The sequence below is a fragment of the Sprattus sprattus genome (assembly GCF_963457725.1).
Source record: "Sprattus sprattus genome assembly, chromosome: 7".
Classification (NCBI taxonomy): domain Eukaryota; kingdom Metazoa; phylum Chordata; class Actinopteri; order Clupeiformes; family Clupeidae; genus Sprattus; species Sprattus sprattus.
This window is the reverse complement of record NC_137926.1, coordinates 17000539-17025590: the sequence shown is the minus strand read 5'-3', so window position 1 is coordinate 17025590 and position 25052 is coordinate 17000539. Positions and strand designations below refer to the sequence as shown.

General features: G+C 43.5%; 3 protein-coding genes across 3 annotated transcripts in view; 1 reads left to right on the top strand and 2 right to left on the bottom strand.

Annotated features, from left to right (window-relative positions):
• Positions 1-2638, bottom strand: part of fa2h (fatty acid 2-hydroxylase) — a gene marked incomplete at its 3' end in the record, with an annotated part of 33832 nt that extends 31194 nt beyond the window's left edge. Inside the window, exon 1 of the mRNA XM_080842113.1 lies at positions 2357-2638. Within this exon, the coding sequence (XP_080698239.1) occupies positions 2357-2635 (279 nt within the window). The 5' untranslated portion in view covers positions 2636-2638. The remainder of the gene's footprint in view (positions 1-2356) is intronic.
• Positions 2639-12351: 9713 nt separating this feature from the next.
• cfap263 (cilia and flagella associated protein 263) lies at positions 12352-16274 on the top strand (the record flags this gene model as incomplete). Its single annotated transcript, XM_080842031.1, has 8 exons — positions 12352-12422; positions 12618-12729; positions 13190-13354; positions 13506-13661; positions 13928-14164; positions 14280-14387; positions 15277-15432; positions 16200-16274. The coding sequence occupies 8 exons, from the start codon at positions 12352-12354 to the stop codon at positions 16272-16274; spliced, it is 1080 nt and encodes a 359-aa protein (XP_080698157.1).
• Positions 16275-16964: 690 nt separating this feature from the next.
• Positions 16965-24849, bottom strand: znf319b (zinc finger protein 319b). The gene is made up of 2 exons (XM_080842011.1): positions 24599-24849; positions 16965-22902 (listed from the first exon to the last, which is right to left on the bottom strand). Exon 2 carries the CDS (start codon positions 22538-22540, stop codon positions 20705-20707), a length of 1836 nt encoding a protein of 611 aa, XP_080698137.1. The 5' UTR covers positions 22541-22902; positions 24599-24849; the 3' UTR covers positions 16965-20704.
• Positions 24850-25052: the final 203 nt, after the last annotated feature.

The window sequence follows — 25052 nt, the reverse complement described above, 5'->3', positions numbered from 1 at the left end:
GTATCAGGTAAACAGTAACACCCTTTATTGTTAGTGTGTATAGTGGCCTCTCACTCCACGAACGAATACGAAAAACATACCACAATCTCCTCAAATGAACTTCCAATTATTGCATTATTAATAGCTAAAATAATTGCCAAGATCCAGTTGTGTGTCAGTGTTTCTGTAGGGTCTGCATGTATCTAGGTAGGACTATAATGTGTATGTGTGTGATGAATGATTATTGATTACATCTGTGCTTGAGTGGCGGGAGGAGGATATGTACAAAGGGGCTGTTTTGTGTTAGTACATTATGGTGTTGTGTGTGTATGTGACTGAGTGTGTGTGTGTGTGTGTGTGTGTAAGCGTGTTCGGGGGGTGATAAGGGAGTGCCTGGGACACAGTCCACTGTAGATTTCTCCCCGGGACAATAAGCCTTTGAGAGGGAGCGGCTGCTTCAGTTTCACCGGCCTCTCTGTTGCATCTGAGCTGTCACAAGCCACATTGTTGAGACGAATGTGTGTAAAGATGGCATATCTGAGCTATTCACACCTTGGAACAACACCCCCAACCACAACTAGATGAATTGCAACTAAAATACATGGATGAAGAGAACACACACACAGACACACAGAGACACACAGACACACAGACACAGACACACACACACAAACACACACACACAAACACACACACACACACACACACACACACACACACACACACACACACACACACAGACACACACACACACACTTCATATGTGAGCTATTCACACATTAACGAAAATGAAGTCACCCATGACTAAATAAAGGGCATTGCAAAACACAGGGACACTAAGAGATCACACACACACACACTCACACACAGACAGCCGACTCTCTGAGCTATACACACATAAGAACTATAGGGCAAAAAAACATGTAGACTATGACTATGAACACAGACAAGCACATAAAGAGATTTTTTTTTGTAGAGCAGAGGTTCACACATCTCACACTGTACATGGTTAAAGCCAGAGCACTACTGTGCGAACTCTACTCTGTGCTCATGCACATGCACAGGTTAAAAAAAGATTTATGAGGGGTATAGATAACCAGTGCAATATGAACCCAAAAGTCTTCTTTTTGGCGGCAAAGACCGGTCCTTATCAAAGGTCATCGAAGTCCGAAAGAAACAACACGGCCACAACACTTGTATCAGTGAGAGAAATCAGAGAAAAAGATACAAGGATAGTGTCTCTGCTTTTACAAAATTGTGTAAAACACACAGCGGGGCCTGTTATCCATCCAATTAATCAGACAGATTTATGAGTGACCTTCTCTTTGGCAGTGGCATGACAGGGTTATGACCAGGTTATAACATTATTTCAATCAACCGCTCTGTGAGGTGTCAGGCTACTTACTTTTTGCTAGTCTTGAGTAAGTCACTTCTAAATCAACCAAGTCAAAAATGATTATATCACATCAACAGTGCCAGCACGTTTCTGTGTTTGTGTGTGTGTGTGTGTGTGTGTGTGTGTGTGTGATAATCCCTGTCAGTATCAGGGCCGTCTGGAAACTTTCCTCTTAAGTCAATTTTGAGTGTCATGTGTGTGTTGTGTGTGTGGGTTGAATGGAACCAGCCAGACTGGTTTGAAGGGGCATACACACTGAGGATCAGGACAACAATCATCGGCACTCTGATTTAAGTGGTTTAGTTCACCATTCAAACCCTTCAAGACACATATCTAAATCCACTGACTATTCCGTTGCTTCTTTCATTTCCCCCCCTTTCATTTCATTTCTAGTTGTTACTATCCATCTCATTTAGGTTTAGATTGAAAAATACGCTCAGTCTAACATATCTGAGTGTAGATCTTCGATCCATCAGTTAAGCATCTCATAGCCTAGTAAATAGCCTAAGACTACAAGAAACAGAAACTGAATATTACTCTTGACACCACCCAACCATCGAATGCGGGCTACAACTGCGACCTCGGAAACGTCATGGAGGCAAAGTCCTGTGCCTCCCTAAACAAACGCCACAGAAAATGTTCCAGAGCGGATCATATGCAAAATGACCAACAACCGACTCCAGATGACCCAAACTTGTATAACATCATACTACTGCACAAAATGACACTGAATAACAGCGAGCATAAGTTAGTAAAAGGTGGGCGTTGCTGAAATGATACCCGCCACAGGTGAGTTTTCAAATGGCGTTTTTACCCGGCTGCAGCTGAATAAACTAAAGTATCCTGCTCCAACGGTTACCTTGATGGCGGTAACTGAGATGGAACTTTATAGCCTACCATCCATTAAGTCTAAGAGCAACTTTTTAGTGGCCTTGTTGATCATAGTTGGAAAGTCAGGGCAGCAGTGCATTTCCATCATACCTGTGTGTCATCGACATCATCTCTGATAAGTTCCCCGATGTAGTACTGCTCCAACCAGCGCCGGGCGTTCACTGAATGCCGGTGTGGGGGTCCGTCCAACTGTTGGTTGATGTCCGTCCCTGAGCGTCGCAGGATGAGCGCCTCGCCGCCGGGGTGCCTACTGAGGAAGCCCGTCACATCGTAAACCCTTGTGCCCAGCAGTACCCAACACGAGTCCTTAGTGCAGTGCCGTGAGACCTCCTTCGTAGAGAAAAAACGGGGGGATACAGATGGGGACATGTCTCCAATCCTTTTCACGTCCAAGCAGTGATTTTGATTTCATGCAATGACAACTGACAGACTCCCCAACCTTCCGCAAGTCACTTCACTAACTCCCCCCTACACACACCCTCTCTCAAGCTGGACTTAGCTCCGCGGTCTCATTAGCATCTCATTAATGATTGATGACGAAGCTTTCCCCAAGCCCAGATGGGTGGATGGATGCACCTGTTGCGCTGCTGTTTCAGGAAGCTTGAGCACTCCTACAAGTATAGTCCCGATCTGTCCAGTTGTATCTTAAAAACTGTCGCTTATATAGATTACAAACAGTGCTAAACAACAAACTAGTCCACTTCCTTATTTTAATGGTTCGGGTGTTTAAAAAAAAAAAAAGGGTTTCCTGTCTGAATGAGCGCACAATCAATTTAAGGATCCTTCAAGAGGACCATTGGAGAAGTTACTTAATTTGATATTTTGGTGGGATATTATGGTGGGCCATGGAGCGTATAAATCCATCCTCCAATGTAACAGAACTTTACAAATATTTTACACTGCTTATCGACTTCACCTCTAGATGGCAGAGCTGCACTGCACACTTGAGGATGAGTGACTGTGGATAGCTCCACGAAACGCTGACGTAATAGCTTAAGCTGATTGGCTACTTTGGCGATTCTCAGAAATCCTAAGGCGCCATCTACCTGTGACATTATCAACAAGAACAGGCTACTGCACATTGGAACCTTTATGGGAAAACATAAAACTAAACTTAACAAATAACCATAATCACTTTTGTTTCGTTTCTTTTTAGTTTATAATCTAAATGTCTTAATGTTATCTCACAATCAAAATACAAATACAGTAGTCCCACAGTCTGTTACATTTTTGTTTAGTATGTCTGTCTCTGCATCCCCTCTTTGTGTATGCCAATTTTTATTTTTCAGAACTTCTTTACAGGTGTGCTTTAGTGTAAGTTAAATATTACTTCAATAAGGTTTGGCAAGGTAAAAACATACAAATTAAGAGAAGGGGATTAAAATCAATTTAAAGGTACAGGTCAATATATTCCAAAATGGACCCATATCCAGTATTTTACCCAGTAAGCATTACAATGATGCAATGCTACATGACACAAGTCATAGTGTTGCCCTTACATAGGGGCCCACACATCCACAGAAGTTCGTAGCTGTAGTCAACAGTGGCTCCGCTTGAGACTGGGAGTCTACAGGGGCTTCACACCTGAAGAGATAGTGAGCAGATGACTGCTGACAAACAGGGCCATAGATACACTGGTCTGATAAACAGAACAAATGCCATACATATAATAAATTACAACCATTTGAGATAAGGGTGCTATTAGAGAAATAATGTGCTACCTTGTGGCCCATGTGAAAGATTTATGATCTGTACCTGAGAAGAGAATCCCTCCTCCCATGAATCCCTCCTCACCCCCGAGAATAAAGAACCATCAAAGGTGACAAACTCTCTAACTGCTCACCTGCAGGAGTCCCTAACAACACTTCCTGGAAAAGCAGGATTGCTCTGTGAATGCGCTGGTGATGTCACACTAGGGCTCACATAGAGGGTCTAAGGCGGAGAATATTGATAGAAACTCTCCAATTCTGAATTGAAGTGGGTCTATTTTACCAGATGGACAAAAGAAAATAGATACACCGATATATCATAATATTTTTGCTTGTGATATATTGTCGATACACTGACACCAAATATCAATTCTTTTTTTCAGACTCAGAACAGTTAAAAATGAATTTATTCACCTAACCATTCTAGTCTTCCAGAGCATCACTACCCTCCACCCCCATGTCTGGGGTTCTTTTTAGAGTGGTAATGGTCATGGAATGCAATTATTTCATTTCTTTTACAGTTACTGGCTGGGATGAGAGTGCACTTTTTTACTTTTTCTGTTTTGTAACTTTTCTTTTGTTTTGTTTCCTTGGTCTGTTTTTGTTATGTTTTTTGTTTGGGTTTTTGCCCCCCGCAGTCGTGTCATCGTATGCTGCGAGTAAAGGATGAAATAAAAAGAATTATGATAAGAAAAAAGAAAGAAAGAAAAAAAAATAATAATAATTAAAAAAATATATATTAAGTAGCAGAGTCCCCCAATTAAGGGGGGGGTGGTGGGAATAAAAAGAAAAAATGTATACACTCACACGTCCTCACTGTTTTGCACAAACTTGATCGCATTAAAGGTATCCATAAGCCATGCATACCCATTCACACACATAAATAACATGTTGAGTTTTCAAGGTCGTTTACCATCATTGCCTCCTGCTCTACTTCCTGGAGAGGTGTTTTATTCCTGCCCCTGCCTTCTAATTTTACCCACGGGAACAAAACAAAAGATTGCTGAATAATTTAAAGACCGTTTCTGGCACTGATATGCAGAAATGTGAGCCCCCCACATACACCTCACCACTTTAGTTCCCGCCCCCTCAACCACCGCCCCATTTGAAGCTCTGACCGCACACGGTGATGTCAGCACACCAGTGCTGAGCTGCTTGTTCTCCTTCCTGAAGCTGATTGGCCATGCGACGGTCACTCACACCTGTACACAGGTATAAAAGAACTGGGCCAGCATTTGTCAGAACACACCAGCATCATCTGACACCCAGAGAAGAGCGATCATCACCATGGCAACAGTTGTACCCGTGAGTACCTGGCACGTTATGTCTGTAGGTCATAAGGTAGTTCTGTCTATCGTAATGAATTTTAACACTGAAAAGAAATGTAACCTCCTTGATGGAGTTTTATAAGGGAATGGCCGTGTTAGAGAACGACTCAGAGTTTGTGGGTCATAGAGATTCAGAGCATGAGACGTGGGCTTAATAGTGATGTGGGCAAGGGTAATGGTCTCATAGAGTGATAGAGTTTTAAGGTTGTGGATAGGGCTTTATGATAACACAAGTCAATTTGCCTTGGCTTTACTATGATGGAGTTGTAGGGTGATGAAATGTTGAGGGTGGTGGATGATTAGGGATTCGGGGTGTTGGGGGGCTGTTTAGGCGTCAGGGTGGTAGACTTCTTCGATGATTGTTTTGGGGTTGTGAGGTTTTACAGTGGTGATACATTAAGATGGTGGACTTTAAGGTGATGATGATTTAGGTTGATGAGATGCTGGGGTGGTGGACCGCCAAGATGATCATTATCTGGAGTTTTGAAGTTCTACAGTGATGCAGTAAGATGATGAGATGTGGACATGACTTTTAGGGTGATGAGATTTCTATTTTTTAAGATTAGTTTTTTGGGCTTTTTTGCCCCCGATCAATAGGACAGTGAAGGTTTGAAGGAAATGAGAAGAGGTGGGGAGTAGGATCGGGAAATGACAGCGGGTCGGATTAAACCTGTGTCCCCGTGGGCGAGCCCGTATATGGTCGGGGCTACTGCTTGCGCCACAGCGCCCCCCAGGTGATGAGTTTTTAGGGTGATGAGGTGTTAGGGTAGCGGACCTCTAGTGATAGAGTCTTGGGGGTGAGGGTGGTGAAGGTGTGATGTGTGTCCATGTGTCCTGATCAGGTATCAGTAAAACAATCTGCTTGTGTGCCACCTCTCGGCAGACAGATCCTGAAGTAGTGTATGTTGGTGAGTGCATGCTAGGATTGTATTTCAATCTGCCAAGGTGATTAATTAAGTTTAAATTAAGAAGTGCACAGGAACACTAATCTATTCTCCAGATAGGCTATAAATCCTGTGTCAGATGTGAGATTGCATTACAACTGTTTCGGTTAGGTCCCCAGTATTTAACCTCTCATCTCCATCTCCCTCCTTTCCATCTCTCTATGTTTGTATTTCTGACTCACTCTCTCTGTCTCTTACTTTCTGTCTGTTACTGTCTCAATATTTTTTTTGTGCCTCACATTTATCTATCTCTCATCCCTGTCTCTGTTTCTATCTTTCTGCCCTCTGTTCTCTGCAGTGTGCGTCATGTTATGGCAGTAGAAGTGTCCAGCCCCTGCAGCTCTTTGGGAAGTCCCCCAACAGCAGCTACATGTCGCTGTTGCAAAACCGTAACCCTCGTGGAGGCCCCCGGCCCCGACTGGTCTGCCATGCCCCGAAGATGTCGCTGCGGCAGATCTGTCGCATTCTGCGTGTGATGCGCCAGGTTCGCAAAAGGGAGGCTGCCGCCGCCGCTGCTGCCACCAGGTCAGTCTGCACGACAGCATCAAAAGGTTACTAAACCCCCAAACAAATAAACCAAAGAACTAGAAGTGAAAAATACTATCTTGTGCATCACACATCATGACATGTGTTTATTCACCAGTTTTAGTATATCAAGCAGCAGTATGCGGTAGGTCTAACTAATGCAGACATCCATTATAAGACAAACCTGGAGGCAACTATGTAGAAATCTGGTCTAAATGTGTGTGGGAATTACTAGTGTGTTCAGGACATTTAAAACTCAAATAACAGTGCAGATACAAACTGAAAACAACCCAGCTGATCTGGCCCTGATCTGGTAGGCATCAGCTCTGGGTCCAGAGTTCGCTCCCGGAGAGACTTATTCCCTTTCTCTCATTTTAAACATGAGACCTGTGAACTGACTCGTCCTAGACAACAGTTCATTCTGAGCACAACGAGCCTTTTGACGTCTGTCTGTTATAGTGTTTAATGTGAAGCCTGTGAGCTGACTCTGTCTGGGCACTCAGGGAGACCCCTGTGCATGGACTGCCATTTGTACCCAGAGAACTTACTCCTGTTTCTAACCGAGCCATGTCATGTCCAAGACAGTAGCCAGTTACGATCCTAACCACACCATATCAAATCCAGATCCAAACCAGAAGGTTCTGCTATCTCAATGAGGCTCCTGTCTGACACCTGTCTAACTCATGTTCGGTGTGTGGAGCCTGTGTGCAGACTCTGATTCCTGTCAATAGCCTGTGCACTGGGTCTAACTCCTCTTGTCTGTTGGCAGAAAGCAGGGCACTGCCGTCTCGACCCCCAGTCCTCCTCCTGGGCCGCCTCCTGGGAAGAGCACCGGCAAGAGCACCGGCAAGAGGTGCCTCCTCAACTGCCTGCGCCGCAGACGCAACGCCAGCCTGAAGAGAGTGGGATAACAGTGGCTGTGCTTCTGAGAGAGCCAAAACCCCCCTGGGGGCAGTTTTTAGATGTGCGAGGGCCACCTGCAGGAGGAAGAGGACCCAGGAGACACCTCCAGCATCATGTGTGACAGTTTTGACAGAACACACACTCAACATGATCAACATCCTTTACTACGAGCAGCAGCAGCAGAAGTTTCATCTTTCTCCTCTTCCACAGCATTATTCGCTACGACTAACTACAATCATATCATCATGATATATTTCACCATCTTTAGTATCATTGTCATCACCATCATCCATTTCATCCCCTTTACAGACCTATAGAAATTTTGGACCTGTGAGATACTCCTTTATGTTATGGGAGGGAATCTGACACAGCTATACATCTTCTCAAACACTCTTTATCTATGTTTTTCCCTCAAAGACTCTCATCTGTGGACTCCCCCTCACCCCCTGTGTGTGTGCGTGTGTGTGTGTGTGTGTGAAATTCCAGAGGCTGAAGCTTGTCTTGTTGGCACGCTGCTGTAATTACAGCCAGGGCAACCTGACCCAAGTCAGGAAACCGGACCTGCTTGTTTGTATGTTTGTATGTTTGTTTGTTTTATGTGTTTGTTTGTTTTCAGCAAAGTGCATATATACAATAGAAAGTTATACAGGCCAATTCTATATTGCTACCAAAAAAAGCTGCATTAACTGGTACAATAATTTTCATTTTGTATTTATTAAACTCAATAAATATAGCAATATGTCAAAAACAATGAATACATGTGTGTTTCTTATTATATCAGTCTGTTATATCAATTCTGAACATATCAACTTATTATAAATTATAAGCTGTTCTTTAATTTATTGAAAGTAACTTTGCTGTCCATTTTTGTTTGTTGTCCTGTATTTGGAGTGCTCCCTTGAAACGGTTTTCCTGACATTTACAGTCTTGTGTGTTAGCAGTTAAGCTATAGTTCAATATAAATAAAACTAGATTGATTTGACAAAACATGACAATTCATGTCTACATTATTGCCCACATTATCTCTGTGTCAGTGTATTTAAAAGCACATTTCTTTCCATGTATGCTCCAGTTCCTTGAGTTATTTATCAGTTGTTCAGCACTGTTAAATACACATCAAAATGTAACCACATAGCCCAGGACTCTGGGTTGGCCAAAACCAATCAGACCAGAGTGTTTCAGAGAACAGGTTAACACACCTGGTAAGTGTGGAATGTGTTAGAGGACACTCAGAGTAGATATTCTAGTGGTGTGGGATGTGTGTGTGTGTGTGTGTGTGTGTGTGTGTGTGTGTGTGTTTGTGTATGTGTGTGTGTGTGTTGAGGAGTGAGTGAGTTCAATGGAAAACTGTTGTAAAACACTTGTGAGGATGGTCATTCGGGTTTCATGTGTACCCTTGAAATGTGAGCCTTAAAAATAACACACATCCTCCCAGGAAGCAAGCACACATATTTCTAAGACAATCAGGATGTCTCAGACATTATGTACTTTTTGTGTTAATATATGTCTGCAACATTGCCTGGATTTAAAATAATAATAAAACACTTTATTTGTATAGCCCTTTCATTCAAAACAATGCAGCTCAAGGTACAATAGCAAAGAAATGACGTGCACAAGGAAATTACATGCACAGTGATCCACATAAAAAATGGACATCAAATAAACATAAAACATAAAAACTAGGATAGAGTGCATAAAACAAATATAAAACATATACACAGGGATAAACATAAACACAGGGATGAAGTGCATAAAGATTTAAGATTAAAAAAAATTGAATACATAAAATGCATAACATACAATAGAAAATAAAACTCTGCAGAGGTATATTTCATGGAACCCCTTAATATCACATATAAATATTATTGAATACCTAGTATCTAGTAATCTAGTTTCTAATGACATAAGAGAAAAAATCCTTCAAAGTCAACCAATATGTGCATACATTACACCTAAACTGGTTTAGTCACAGTAGTGTGTTTAAGGACATTTTCAGTTAAATTCCAAATGAATACATGGATTTAGTCGTGCCCCAGTTCTATGTCCGGGTACCAGCACTGGAATGTGTGAGCAGCTCTGCTGAAAGTTTCATGTGAGATGTTGTCTCAGCGCAGCAGGGCCGTGTTGGAACAAAGGAAGTGCTGCTCAAGTTTCTCTTCAGGGAGGAAGTCGATGTCGCTGTGGTTTAAGACACACACACACACACACACACACACACACACACACACACACACACACACACACACACACACACACACACACACACACACACACACACACACACACACACACACACACACAATGTACTTAAACCCTACATCACATACACTTCAATCCTCATGCACATGCTTGCACGCACATGTACACACGCACATGTACACACGCACATGTACACACACACACACACACACACACACAAACACACACCAGCCTTTCATATTCAGCATGCAAAACCTCATATGCACACACAAAGACAAGCTTACATTCTCAAATACAATTGTATACTCATAATAACATTCAAACATATCTCAGCCAGTTTAAGTCTCTCACCACACATAATAGCACTCACAAACACACAGAAATACTACAGAAAGCGGACTTAACTGGTGACAAAAGTCATCTTACACATATGGACTCTTCTGTTACTCTGACTAGGAAGGAGTCAATATTTCAGTATATTTAACCTCTCCCTCATATAACCCCATATCTCAGGTGGGAACCTCTGAAAGTCCCATTCATGACCTGACACAGTTCACAAGAACCTTGTCAGTGTAAATTATATGATGTGCATGTTGTGTGTGTTTCATGAAATGTGCAATGATGTGTGTGTGCATGTGACTAGCGTGAAGACATTTAAAAACTCATGGAGTCTGGATGAGAGAACCTCCAGACTGCTATCGGCTTGGATAATGGAGTAAGAAGTGCTTGTGTCCTTTCTCACCAGCTGTATCTGTTCATGCCAGGTGTTGCCCATCTTTAAATTAGCCCTACTGTTAGCAGAGAGTCAGATGCCTCTGTCTGTATCCTCATGCTCAAAAATTGTAATGCATAATGTCTGTTTTAGTACCATGAAGCACTTTGACAGATCCCCTTTTGAACTGCCTTAGCATGTGTTGGAGCTTCCTGAACATTGGCAATCAGTGTGTGGCAATGAGTTAGCGATGCTGTTGAAAACACCACAGCAGCCACTCTGTATTAGCCTGTACGAGGCACACATACTAATGTGTTGTGAATGTGTTGTGAGTGTGTTGTTGTGCGGGCCGACTTTGAACAATGTGTCTTGTGGGGTAAATAGCATGTGTTGTGGTGTGTGTGTAGATGTGAATGTAGGATATGGGCTATTTCTGGGGTGCTGCTGTGAGACATACACTGTGTGTGTGGATGTGTGCGTGTGGACGTGTGCACGTGTGAAGTGGTCAAGAGGATTTAGGTATAGAAAGCACCCCATGACGATAGCATCAGTCGTCGAAGCGGCTCCTCAGGTGTCAGATTTGTAATTCCATTCGGTCACCAGACTGACAGCACTGTCCCCAAACGGGCTCACGTGAACACCAAATCAGGCCAGCAGAGAAAACAGACACAGCCACACGCACATACACACACACACACACACACACACACACACACACACACACACACACACACACACACACACACACACACACACACACACACACACACACACACACACACACACACCCCTTCCTACCACTTGCACATAAGGCTGTGTGCACTCTATAACCTCAAAACATAAGCCAGTGGTTGCAAACACATTCAACAATGAAACATGCAAGAAATCACACCTGAAGGCCTTTAAAGATTTACAGACAGTGTGCTTAGGAAACCGTGTCTGTATGTTTCACTACCCCACTAATATACATGTGATTCATTGAAAACATCTTTCTCCTTTTCTCTTTTTGAACCATTGTTATCGCCAGATCACCACCACCATTCCAGATAATATTGATAACAATCATCACTGTATCACTAGCCTACTACAATCATCACCACAAAGATTGCAATCTACGATATTATGCTTTTGACAACCACTACCATCCATCATTACCATCACCACCACCGTTATGAAAGATAATTTGTGTGTTTGTAAGAGAGAGAGATAAAACATATTGCCAACAAGATCAACATCAATCAAAGGCAGGCAGACAAGAAAGCAGAAACCTGTGAAACCGGTTTCCCGTAAACCCACTAGAGGGCGTCTGCTCCATTGACTTCTGATATACACACTAACACACATGCCAAAGTCAATCCTTTAACTTTGGGATGATGCCTATGTTGTGATCAATCGATATTGCACTTATTTGTCGTGTTAGGTCAGTTAGGTTATCTGTTATAGGATTGGGTTATCTGTTAAAACATTCAAACCGCATTAAAAGCTAAAGAACACCGCGTCCGGTACAAGTTTTCTGAACACTGATTATAGAAGTGCATGTATTTTAAGTAAAAAAAATAATATTAGAAAAAACACGTTGGATCTTGGCCGAGTCCTTCAACACATAACTATATTTGCATATATCTAAAATTTGAACAATTTAACCATCTTGGCCATAGAACCATAGACATGTATACATGTCTATGAGTCGTACCACGAGGGAGGTTTGATTCTAAGCACTTCACGCAAGCGCGCATCTTGCTGAGTTTTGTTTACCTTAGTAACCATGGCGGAGTTAGAGGACAGCGAGTTGCTGGAAGACAAGAGACGACTTGTTGACCTTATACATAATTTAAGGTAACAATAAGGCAACATTTTAGGAATACTGGTTTAACGATCACTTCTCGCATCCAATGATGTATTTTTGCTTATTTTGTTTATGAAAGTAGCTTAACTACCACCGCTGACGGCTAACTTAGTCAGTAATGTTTCCGTAGATATCCTATCAAATCTGAACCAAATCAATGTTTTACACTCACTGGTCTTTTCTAGACGCTCAAATGAGTTTCTACGAGCTGAAACCGACGTGTTTGAGCGGTATTGTGGTCGTTTGGACCCACGTGAACTTGTGGTACAAAGTGGAACTGACGGGGACACGGGGCCGGTAAAGTACCTCGTCTGTCGTTGTTTACCGGTCAGGCTACATTTATGAAAAGCCTTAACTCCTAAAGGACTCAGGCCAGTTACACTTTTTTATGTACTCTGACAGGCCCTGATGTTTTATATGTCCTCTAACTAAAAACATTGATGTACAAGTGCCATATGTAGAAGATTATAGGTTTCTTGGGGTGTTTTATGACTAGGACGAAAACTCAGGGAGCTTTAAAGGCTTATTGACAAACAAGAACAAACATTGACATATCCATCCACAGGGATATAGTCCTTTAAGGGCTTTTAAGCACCAAGTAAATGCCCAGATGAAAGAAGGCTTTGGACCACTGTATGTCAATCTTAGTAGGCATGTTTCATTTGTTATTCTGTGTTCATATCACATAACTGCTTAGTGACATAGTTGTCCATGGACATAGCCTAATTCTCTTAGGTGTACTACCATGTAACCATAGAGCCGTGCAAGGAAGACCACCAGAGCACGAACAATGACCCAAGAAAAGCTTCAGCAGCTGACGTTGGAGCAGAAATGTGATGTTGCCCAGAGGGAAATGGATGAGATGAGGGACGACCTGGAGAAGCTGAAGGATACCTCTGAGAGAGTGATGCTCAACCTTAAGGTTACTGAACATGACTGACAATGAATTCAGGGTCCAAAGACTCTGGAGGTTGACTCCAGAGTCAGGTGCTACCAGGGTGGGTTAAAAAGACATGTGGGCAGTAAGAGTCATTAAGCAGTGCAGTGTTCATATATTTTTGTGCTTCCATCAGGCTACCTTGGAGGAAGCTGACGTGCGGCTTGTGGAGGTGAAGAAGGCCAGCAATGAGTTTGACCGCGATGTGGCCAAGATTCTGAGAGAGAAGAAGGGCGTCATGATGGGCGCTGAGAAGGTCATCCGTTACTTTGAGGACAGGATGAGGGCAAAGGTTAGACAACCACCCCATCTTTAGGTCTTGTTTTGCAATGGAGTGCATGGTCTTCTGTGTGTCTGCTGTGGAACTGCTGTAGTTACTGTGTATGTTTCAGGTTATCGAGGTGGTTTTGCTTTCTGTTTTTTAGGTCCTCTGTTGGTGTAATGCTTTGTTTTTTGCTGTAGTTTCTGCAGTTCTCTGTTGTGTTTGTCTATAGTTTGTGTCCTGGTTATCTAGTTATCTAGTTCTCTAGTGGAGTTCTTGTTTCCATGCCTCTGCAGGACACACTAGTGGAGAAGCTGCGCTTGAAGAATGCAGCATTGCTCGTGCAGAAGCGTAAGCTCCGTCTGCAGATGCTTCAGAAGGAGGAGATGGGAGAGGCGCTGCACGAGGTGGACTTTCAGCAGCTGAAGATTGAAAACAGTCAGTACCTGGAGCGCATTGACGAGAGGAACCAGGACCTGCTACGCCTCAAGCTATTGGCAGGGAACACCCTGCAGATCCTCAACTCATATAAGGTCTGAGTTGCCAAAGTCTTCATCTGACACAAGCTTTAGTTACAACAATGTGAACTACTACATCTTCTTTGTCTGTTGCTTTGTTGAGAGTGCTCTTCTTGGCTGTGTTGTGCAGAAGAAGCTGCAGAACACGACATGTGAGTCGAAACTGCTGAGCAGCGATATTGCCTCACGGCGGGAGATGCTGGTGAAGATCGAGGAAGAGACAGAGCAAGCTGAAGAGGTTGGACTGCTGGTTACACTGAGCTCCATACTCTATGTCTACTTTGTGTTTACACTCTGGCTCTTGTTGTTTACATTGCTGCATATGGTGTGTTGGGCATGACCTTATAAGCTCTGAAATGCCTGAATTTACCATCAGGAAGTTGGATCTGAATGCCTGGCTGTCTTGATGACACTAGTGGTAACGGACAAGTTCCATTATAACCAAGTTTAATTAAGTTAACACATTGAGAAAACTGGCACACAAACATTAGCAAGGACTGGAGAGTCTTACTTACTGCCAGGGTTGGGAAGGTTTCTTTTGAAATGTAAAAGGTAATAGATTACTAGTAAGTAATGTAACTACTTTATTTACTTCATCCAAGTAATGTGACTTATTACCTTCGATTATTTTTGATTATTTTTTGATTGGCAGACAACAGGCGGTGCAAATTAAAACGAAAACGAATTAAAAACAACTCAGAATTTGAGAGCATACCACCAAATGAATGGAGTGGACTGCTGCTGACTGTTTAGAAACTTTATAGCAAATAGCCACATCAGTTAATCTCAAAATGGGTGCAAAGATTGTAACAGTCAGCAGCATACATTAAGGGTATTAAGCTGTCAACAAGGATTCATGGGTTAATAGCTTACTTTTCTAGTCTGCTATAAGACTGCATCGTACTTTCTAGAAAGCAAACTCATTGGTCTAGTCACTTTGTAAACTTATTGATTACATGTTGTGTCCAGTGGAGCATGATCACGTGGGAAATGCATTTTATAAGGCTACCTTTATACATTGCTGTTCACTGTCATTAAAACGGTGCTGTTGACTCTGATTGCTAGACTCTGCTACTAAGTCTGTGTTCCCGTCATCCTCTGATGTTTACTCAATGTTGCTGTGTCAGGAACGTGTGAAGGCTGAGGTTCTTAACAGGAAATTACGAGGTCAGCTGGCAGACTACCGTGTGCCACCCGTTCTGCAATACATCACAGCTAAGGCCTCTCATAACCAGCTGGAGCACATTGTACGGGCCTGGGAGCGCAAAGTTGAGATTTCAGAGGTGAGGATACAATATATGTTCCTAGAATCTCATATGAACGACTTTTTTTTTTTGATGGGCCATTTCCCAGACAGTATAGCTAAATATGGAATGGTTTCTCCCATACTATCTGGTAGGTAACTACTGTGGACTTTCTGTTGCTAAAATGATCTCTTTCATTCCATTCAATCACCTAATAGATAGTTAGGCTCCGAAATAGAATTTTAAAAAGGAGAACACACTAGCTTTAGCATTTTTGTCAGAGAAGCTAGTAAATCAATTGAACGTATTTCCTTAATCTGTGATGACATATCATGGACATTTTATGATTTAGTACAGTAAATATATTAAATACTGGTCCTTAAGTTTAAACCACCACAAAAATGCAAGGGGAAAGCATTTTCAACACCATATCATATGGGTACTTTTATAGACATTTTAAAGCCCAATGGCCCATAAAAAAAAAAAATGACTCCATATATTTAATAAAAACTGACATCCAAATACAGTTGTGTTGCTCATGCCCAACCCTAACTACTAGCAATTGATTTATCTCATTGAATAGAAACCTAGCCAAACCCCTTTTTAGATATTATTTATTCAAGCGCTTTTGTTTTATATATTTAAATATTCCCATAGTATTACATTTATTCTGACCAGTTTAGATAATGTATATGTTACACACTTTCTGGAATACCCAGCTGGATAGTGAACAGCGCCTGATTTGTGTTCAAAGTACAGAGTGCATCATTCCTGTGAAAGTATGTGTTGTTTCGTGTTATGTCCAGATGGCCCTGAAGACCCACTCGAAGGCCTGGAACAAGCTGAGGGCCATAGCTGCTGGACCAGGACCTGCCTCTTAGATGACCTGTCAAACCTGGAACCAACAATCCACAGGGAGCCTTACCTCACTGGATGTGAGAAATTACGTTTCACATTAAATTGTTTGTGCTGTGCAGATAAAAGCAACAGAATGACGTATGCCTGTCCTGACACAAATATGACTAAATTCCATTGTCTTATACATTGCTATTCATATTCCACAGAATGTAATGTAGAATGTGCAGATGTCTTCCATGAGCTCACTAGGCCTATATCAAAACTTAGATGCCGCTCTGATCATGCACCATAGGCATATTTTGCTTCAAAGTATAATAAATGTCACTGATTTGATAGGATTAATCAAATAAACATTGTTCAGTAATCGCTTTCCAAATCATTAAAGGATTCATGTAAGCAATTTGACAATTTGCTTAAAACTGAGTAATATTTAAGGTGGACATACCAAGCTGCTACGCTTTCTCTCGTTTCAGTTGAATGTAAGTTTATTGAAAAACAAAAGAATGCACTTACCTCTTCTGATGAAATAGCTGGCTGTGTAGCTAGTCGACACCTACCTGAGTAATTGAGACTTCCAAGCTCTAATGTGGTGAAAGGCATGGATGCTGTCTAGAGAATCTTTACCATGAAAATACTGACAAACTTACAGATAACATATTATTAATGAAAAGGTTTATTTGTTAGTGCTGTGTATATTAAATGCTACATACAGATATTTGAGCATGAATGTACACATCCATTGCCACATGATGTAATTTAACTAGCTCATCCACGATCTACAATTTGAAAAAAAGTTAAAGAGTAGGTAAATGCGCCAGATGGCACAGATACCAAGAAAGACTACAGGAACTAACACAGCAGGCATGCACAGGGTGGAGCCACAGAGGTTTTGGGGGGAGGAGCCACATGCTAATACTTCTTAAGGTCAAAGGTCAGGCTCTTTCCAATGACACCACTACTGACACCCTCATCCTCTCCCCTGCCTCTCTGATTACTCTCAACCCAGAATATAGATATTTATATATAGATCTTAAACAATATTAATAAAAAAATTAATATACAACGCAAACTTGAGAACATAAAAAACATTTGACATACAGTTTCATTTAACTCCACTTGATGTCAACCTTGTCTTAATGCCTGGAGATCTCAGCATAAAAAAAGCAATAACAAAAAAAAACAACCTTATACTCAGAAATGGGCACAACAAACACACAATATATGGGATTATGAAGAAGGAAAAAAAAAAAAAAAAAAAAAACGTAGAGCGTAAGCTGGGTTCAGAATCCAACCTGTAACCCCATTTAAGGCCAAAGAGTTCCAGCGGATAGCCCACTGCAAACAACAGAATCAAACTGTTGCCCTACTGCAGACAACAGCACTGCTAACAGAGCCAATGTTATTGCAGACAGTGTTGCACGGGTGCAGCTGTTGCAAATACAGCACAGTGCTGTAGGTGACCTTGCTGCACAATTAATCAGGTAGCTGAAACTATAACAGAATCACACTGATACAATTGACAGTACTGCTAACTGCCTCTCACTGATGCAGGTGAAAAACCTGCAGAAAGCATCAGGGTAACCGTCTGACAGGCGGCCTCCTAGTAGAGAAGGTCTAGCTACTACAACATACTGCTAATGCAATTGACTGCAAAGGGGAGATCCGGGGCCTCTGGTAATACTGCACAACTTTCAGCTCCACCACAACTCGGTTAACAATAACATAAAACAGACAAGTTGCTGTGTGATTTCTGATTGGGGAGAACCCCTAACCGAATGACTTACTAAAGCTTTGCCAGGCTCAACTGCCTGGAAGTAAAGGTCGGTAGGTTTTCCTGTACTTTCAGGGTCTCAACCACACTATGATTTTGACCTAAATCTTATATCTTTGACATTGCTAACTGGTGAAATTATCTTAGCTTTGTATATCATCTGATTTAAAATACAAATGATGTCTTACATTTGGCAAAGTCTCTGAACAATGTAAACCCTTTCAGTGACCATACCTATGTGTAATGCTTTGAACACATTATTATGATTTTTCCCTTGAAACTATTCCTTAAAAGTGATGCGCTGCTTCAACTTCAAGAAAATATGTAGAACGAAGAGCCTCTGCCACACAGGAAACGTATCTGGTGTCAACGCTAAAGGCCCAACATACAGCCAACTACTAGCATTTATACTTGTTGCTTGAGGGTTGGGTGAGCGAGTCCTCACGTACAGATGCAGACTCTGATGCAGGATCTGACGCGGACCTGGGGGGTATTTTCAAAGTACCCGGTTTAGTGACAAACCTGGGTCTGCCAGAGTCAGTGGTCTTCTTTTAAAAGGTTTACCACTTATTTTTGAGTTAACTTACCCAGGTTTGTCACTTAATCACATACTTGGATATACCCCCCAGGCTTCAGTCAGACCCGTCCCAATCAGGGCCAGATCTGTGGCAGCCAGCAGCCATCTGGATTGTAGGGGCAGGGGAGTGCTCCACCAGCAGTCAATGCAGATGGACTCACACTGACAAACACATGACAAGATCATTGAAGGGCCAGCAGAAGTGTGCGTGTGTGTATATATACACATCAACAAGCAAAGAACTTTGTGGATAAACGAGACTTATTGAGCTCATCAACATAGGTCTGAGGCCATATGCAAACATAAACCTTCATAAGTATAAAATAAACACAAAAAAAAAAAAATAGCGTAAAGATTAAAAAACGTTCAACCATTCACGTGCCTCACAGGGAGGAAAGACTAACTGATGGAGGTGCAGAGCCCATGACACACAAAACCACTTCCTTTACACTTAAACACACCATCACAATCAAAACTACCACTACGAGAGAGAGAAATAATATGAATCGAAAAAGTCACATAATAAAAAGTAGTTACATATAAAATAGATAATGCAGTTTAGAAAGACGATGCAATCTTTTTTTTTTCCTTTCTTTCTACGACAGACTGGTAAACAGTTGGCATACATACTATCTATGTACATACAGTAATAGAGAAGAGGAAATCTTGTTCAGGACTGATCTGTGTGTGGGAATATGAAGAGTGAAATATATATTTCTATATAACTTCTATATATGTATGTATATAGCAGTGAAATGTGTAGACTGTGAGGGTCACGATCCAATCGCTGTCCCTTGGGGATCTGGTACAGTCCAGACCACAGGTCGCCGTGGTGACGCTATCCGGTGCAGCGTAGGCTACGGCGGGACGAGATCTGGTGCAGCGCGGCACAGTTCGGTACAGACGACGGGCTGCCATGGACACTGGGGCACAGACAGACTGACACGCTCACTAACGTGTATTAGTTAAAGACAGCACAACATCTGTTTCCCCTAAAGTTTAAAAACAAAAGAAATTCAAACAAAAGAAATATAAAATATTTCACACTAGCTATGGGGTTTTATGTGGAACAAATAACTGCAAACAGGTTAAATCACACTTATGCACACACATGCGCACAAACACTCACACACACACAGGAATAATTATACAGTATGCTTTCACTTACAGTGGTGTGCTGGGTTTCCTCAGTTTGAGGACAGCTAATCACCCAATACTGTTGTCATTATCACAGGCAGTCTTATGTGGGTGGACATTTATTCACCCTCTCAGACACACATACATACAGACACACACACACACACACACACACACACACACACACACACACACAGACGGCAACACCACACACACAAGGACGAACAGGTCAGTAACAGCTGGGGTGACAAAGACTTGTGAGTGGGTGAGCGAGGCAGGTTAGACCTGTGGACCATAAATGGCCAAGTGAGGTGTGTGTGTGTGGAAGAGGGTAGGGGTGGACTTGTGTGCGAAATGGAGGCCAGAATACCCCACCAACCAGAGAAACGTTTCGTTGGAGCCCACAAGGGAACCGTTCCTCATTCCTGTTCCTTCATCTCGAAAAGAGACAGTCTGAGTAGCACATCCCTTCAGCATGAGATGACAGGTGTGAGTGTGAGTTAACATGATGGGAGCAAGCGATTGTGTTTTAGAATAAAAGGGACAGGCGAGTGAGTGTATTTTAGCATAATTCGAGACAGGTGTGTGTATGTGTGTGTGTGTGGGTGTGTGGGTGTGTGTGTGGGTGTGTGTGTGTGTGTATATGTGTCTTGTGTGCGTGTGTACTTCAGGAAGGGACAGTATGTGAAAAATTAGAGCCTTCAACAGCCTGTTGTTCAAAAAAAAGGGGTGGGGGGGGGATCAGTTTGTGGCACCATCCCTCTTCCACAAAAAAATCTCTCTCGCACACAAACACTTACATTGATTCTTGATGAACAGGTAGTTTCTTATCTGAGTGGAGGGGCTCTGGATTGATGGCAAGAGGGTGGGGACTAAGTGGAGATTTGGGATATTAGGAGGGAGCCTTCAGGCTCCAGCTGGAATATTTCATCGGCCATTCCCACACAGGGAGGAGGGAGGTGTGGGTTTCACTGGATGAGGGAGGGCACAGGGTAGCCCCCTCCCTCAGCGGTGTGCTGCACTGTGTGCTCCTGCAGGGCCCCCAGGTCTCCGAAGCGTTCTCCGCACCACACGCACTTGAACTGAGCATCGCGAGCGTGGACGCTCTGGTGTTTGGCCAGGTGCTCTCTCTGTTTGAAATGCTTGTCGCAGCTGGAGCACTTATAGGGTTTCTCGCCTGTGTGCACACGCCTGTGTCTTGCCAGCTCCGAGGTGTACTTGAAGCGCTTTTCGCAGTCAGGACACTTCAGCGGCTTCTCGCGGGACGGATCGCAGCGGTGCTGCACGAACTCGGAGGAGGAGAGGAATCTGCGGTCACACAGCGAACACTTCAGAGGCTTCTCAGCACAGTGCGCGTTTTGGTGGCGCTGCAGCGTCGCCGCTTTTTTGTAGCCCTTGCCGCACACGTCACACTTGTAGGGCTTATCTGAGTTACTGCTCGATGAGGCCTCGCCGCATTTGTGGCGTAAAAGCTCTCCTGATTGGCTGAAGCCTTTCCCACAGGAAGCACATTTAAAAAGGTTGTCCATGCCGTGGACGTGCTGGTGGTAGAGCAGGTGCGAGGGCTGAAGAAAGCCCTTGTCACACAGGTTGCACTTGAAGGGACGGTCGGCAGAGGCCTTATGCGTGCGACGGTGGCGCACCAACGCGTACTGCTGCTTAAAGCTCATCTGACAGTCCTCGCAGTGATAGGGTCGCTCCTCCGAGTGCGTGCGCTCGTGCTGGCGAAGGTCCGACGGCCGCTTGAAGCCCTTCCCGCACGTTGCGCAGCGGAATGGTCGTGCACCTTGAGGCTGGCATGTGTGGTGCAGCAATTCAGAAGATTCTTTGAAATGCAGCTCACACAGGTTGCACTTGAAAAGGTGCTCACCAGAATGGGCGTACATGTGCCGAACCAGGTGGGAGCGGTGCTTGAAGGTCTTCTCGCACACAGCACACTTGTATGGCCGCTCAGAACTGTGCGTGCGGTGGTGATGCTGGAGGTGAGACATCTGACTGAAGCTCTTATCACACGTCTCACATTTGTACGGCTTCTCCCCGGTGTGGACTCGCTCGTGTCGCGTCAGCTCGGACAGATGACGGAAGCCCTTAGAACACACTGAGCATTTGTAGGGCCTGTCGGGTACCGACGGCTCGAAGGTCGGCTGGGAGGAGGTGCCTACCGCAGCGCTGCCACTGGCTGTGGCTGCATCGGAAGAGGGCTGTTGGGGGTTGGCACTAGAGTTTGGGGTGGTGTTGCCTGAGGAGCCTGGCCGGTAGGTCTTCTCGCAGATGGAGCACTTCATGGGATTGGTGCTGTTGTGGGCGTTGTGGTGCTGCGCCAGGGACGTCAGCAGGGAGAATCCCATCTTACACACTCCACACACGAACGGCTTCTGCTCTACCTGCACGCACTGGTGCTCTAGCAGATCCGTGGCCTGGTGGAAGATCTTCAGGCACTGGGTGCACTGGAAGGAACGGTCTTGACTCACCATGCACTGGTGCTCGTGAGGGTTAGCCAGGTGGGAGATGTCGTGGCCGCAAGCGCCGCACTTGTGCCCGCCCTCGCCCCCTACCTGTAAGGAGGGCTGCTGCGCCTGAGCCGGATGCTGCTGCTGGCCGTGCTGCTGCCCGTGGTGCGGCTGCGGCGGCTGTGTTTGGGGTTGCGTCTGTGGCTGCTGTGGCTGCTGCTGCTGCAGGGCAGGGTCCGGCTGCAGCACTATGCCGTACACGGCGCAGCCCAGGGAGCTCTCTGCCCCTGGCGGGATGGTGTGAACCACCGGGGGGGGGGGGGCCACGGCATGCTGCTGCCACGCCTCCGTCATCCTGGCACGACTGTAGGGATTCAGTTTTGGGGTGGAGTGGGGCCGTTTGCCGTGCGGATCCAGGGGGAAGTGACTGGATGACTGGCTGCGGTGGGACAAGTGGGGGGGCACGGGGAAACTTATTTTGCCGGTTCAGTGGGACCCTTCTACAGAGAAAAATGGGATATATATTCGTTTGGATGAGGGAGTGCAAAACACGTGTTCCACTTAAAGAGATGCTATGATGATGGTGTGGATGAGTATCAACCAAGTGAAAAAGGAAAGAAAAAATAGAAAAGGGTGTGGAGAATGGCGTGGAAAAATGTTTCCCTAATTCCCTGGTCCTGGTCCTGTCCTCAGGCGGCTCCAGAAGCACTCATGTCCTGTGAGGAGATAGGGCATCATTACTAAAGACAGCACTGATCACAGAAACCATGCACTCTAGTTGGGATCATACACAAGCTTCTTTTATGTATTGTATTTGTAATGTTAAATGTTTTAGATCAACAATAATAATTATAACCACCGTACTGTTTCTTTTTCACTTGGGCTATGGCGTATATATCGAATATCAAAGCAACTTTTGTAAAAAGGTAAAGAAAAGAGTCTAAAGGGAAACAAGGTAAGCATCTTCTCAACACTCGACTCCGTTGATGACTTGTCATACTGCACTATCGCAGTCTCTATAGTTATGTGGTGGTGGATTTGAAGCCGTTGAAGACCTAATGGGGAAACTGACTGCCCCGTATGTCAAATGTAAGCACCACGCATATACTTTAGTTGGTAAAATTAAGGATCCCCCCCCCCCCCCATTTCCTCAATGCACCCTACCCGCGACTACACTCTGAATGGCGCGAATATTTACAGCTGCTTCTTTCAGGTGGGAAACATTTTGACATTGAGCACAAATTCCATGCTTAAGATAAGATACTTAAGTGTTACAATGTTAGAACATTACTGGAAATATTACAAATGCAGCGGGCTTTGAAATCCATTAGTTCTTCTTCGGTTTTTGGACACAAACACAATATGGATCGTATGTAATCACAGAACTGTGTATTTCCATGTACAAAAATAAGAATGGAATAAGAATGGGGAGGCATATACAAAAAAAACAAAAAAAAAACGCACGATTTGTTGCTCTCCGCTAATTAAGAAGCAACGTGCAGCCATATACGGGCTCCTCGAAATGTTATTATGTTTTAAGTCAATTATTAAAGGAATGCTGCTTTTTGTCTTGGTGTCATTGTGCTCTAAAAGGTCTGGGAGGTCGTGGGGTCATTGGACAGCGTTTTTTTTTTCAATTCACCTATTCTTGCAGAGATGACCGAAGAGAGAAACCGATTGCAACCACAAAATAGGTGTGGTGGCTAAGGTTGTCGTTTGGGGCTTTAAGGAAGGTACAAATCGGTTGGCCAAAAAAAATCATATAGCTTATTGTCTAGACTGAAGTTACTTAGCCTGTAAACTGCACAGGAGAACAAGAAAAGTCTTAACCCAAACTGAAACGAAAGTATGTGTTGATCAATAGGCGTCATTAATTCGAAACACCATAATGTTAGCTAAACGTAATGGATCCCCAACGTTATCTCGGGCCCTCGCTAGCCATCAAAGCTACGCACTCGTCTAAGCAGGTTAGCCCAGTTGTCAATACACCCATATAGCTTTGAAGCGAAATCCTGCAATTCGTCAAATCATGTTCCGTTACAAAAACAATCGAAGACAGCAGGAAATCCATCTGATGTATAAATCAGTGTTGATGGCGACAGCAGGCATAGCATTTTCAGTTTGTGCTCATCTGCTAAAAACCGGAGCTGTATAGTACTGTACCGAGCCCTTGCATCAGCGAGTTTGCAAAACAGCTAACGCTAGCTAGCGACTGCTAATATTAGCATAGCCAGTTAGCTTATTTCATCCACGGAACAAAACGTTTCAAGACAACATAACATAAAATATTCGATTATAACAACTACATAATGGTTATTTACCAATATATGTGCACTATACGTTGTATAAATTAAAAATAATTGCCATAAACATCGAAATAAGCGGTCTTGAAATGACCCGTAGGCCTGTTACCTCGAATATCCACGTCCTGTCTTGGTCAGTCCTACACCGTAGGCCTCTCTCCTTCCTCAGCCGTGTCAATCCCGGGGATGTATCCGTGATTGCATCAACTCATAGAACGCCTATAATGATAACAACCACATTGCAACGTCAACGCATCGTGTTTTAATTAAAATGCTTTAGCATACCTAATGCTGTTGCAGCTAAAATGCCTTGTTTTTGGATATCTAGTACTAAGGGGACACAGAGCTCGCTGACCACCGAAACCCCCACAGGCTAACGCGCAAGCACGCAGGAACCTGAATAAAAAAATAACTGGCATCTTCACAAAACATACCGGAACTCACTATACGCTAGTTCACTCATTCGAAAACCCTGATACTAACAGATAAATAACATGTAACCGAAGTATATTTTCCCATTTGAACAAAAGAGCTACAATGATTTACATAAAATCGTTGACATA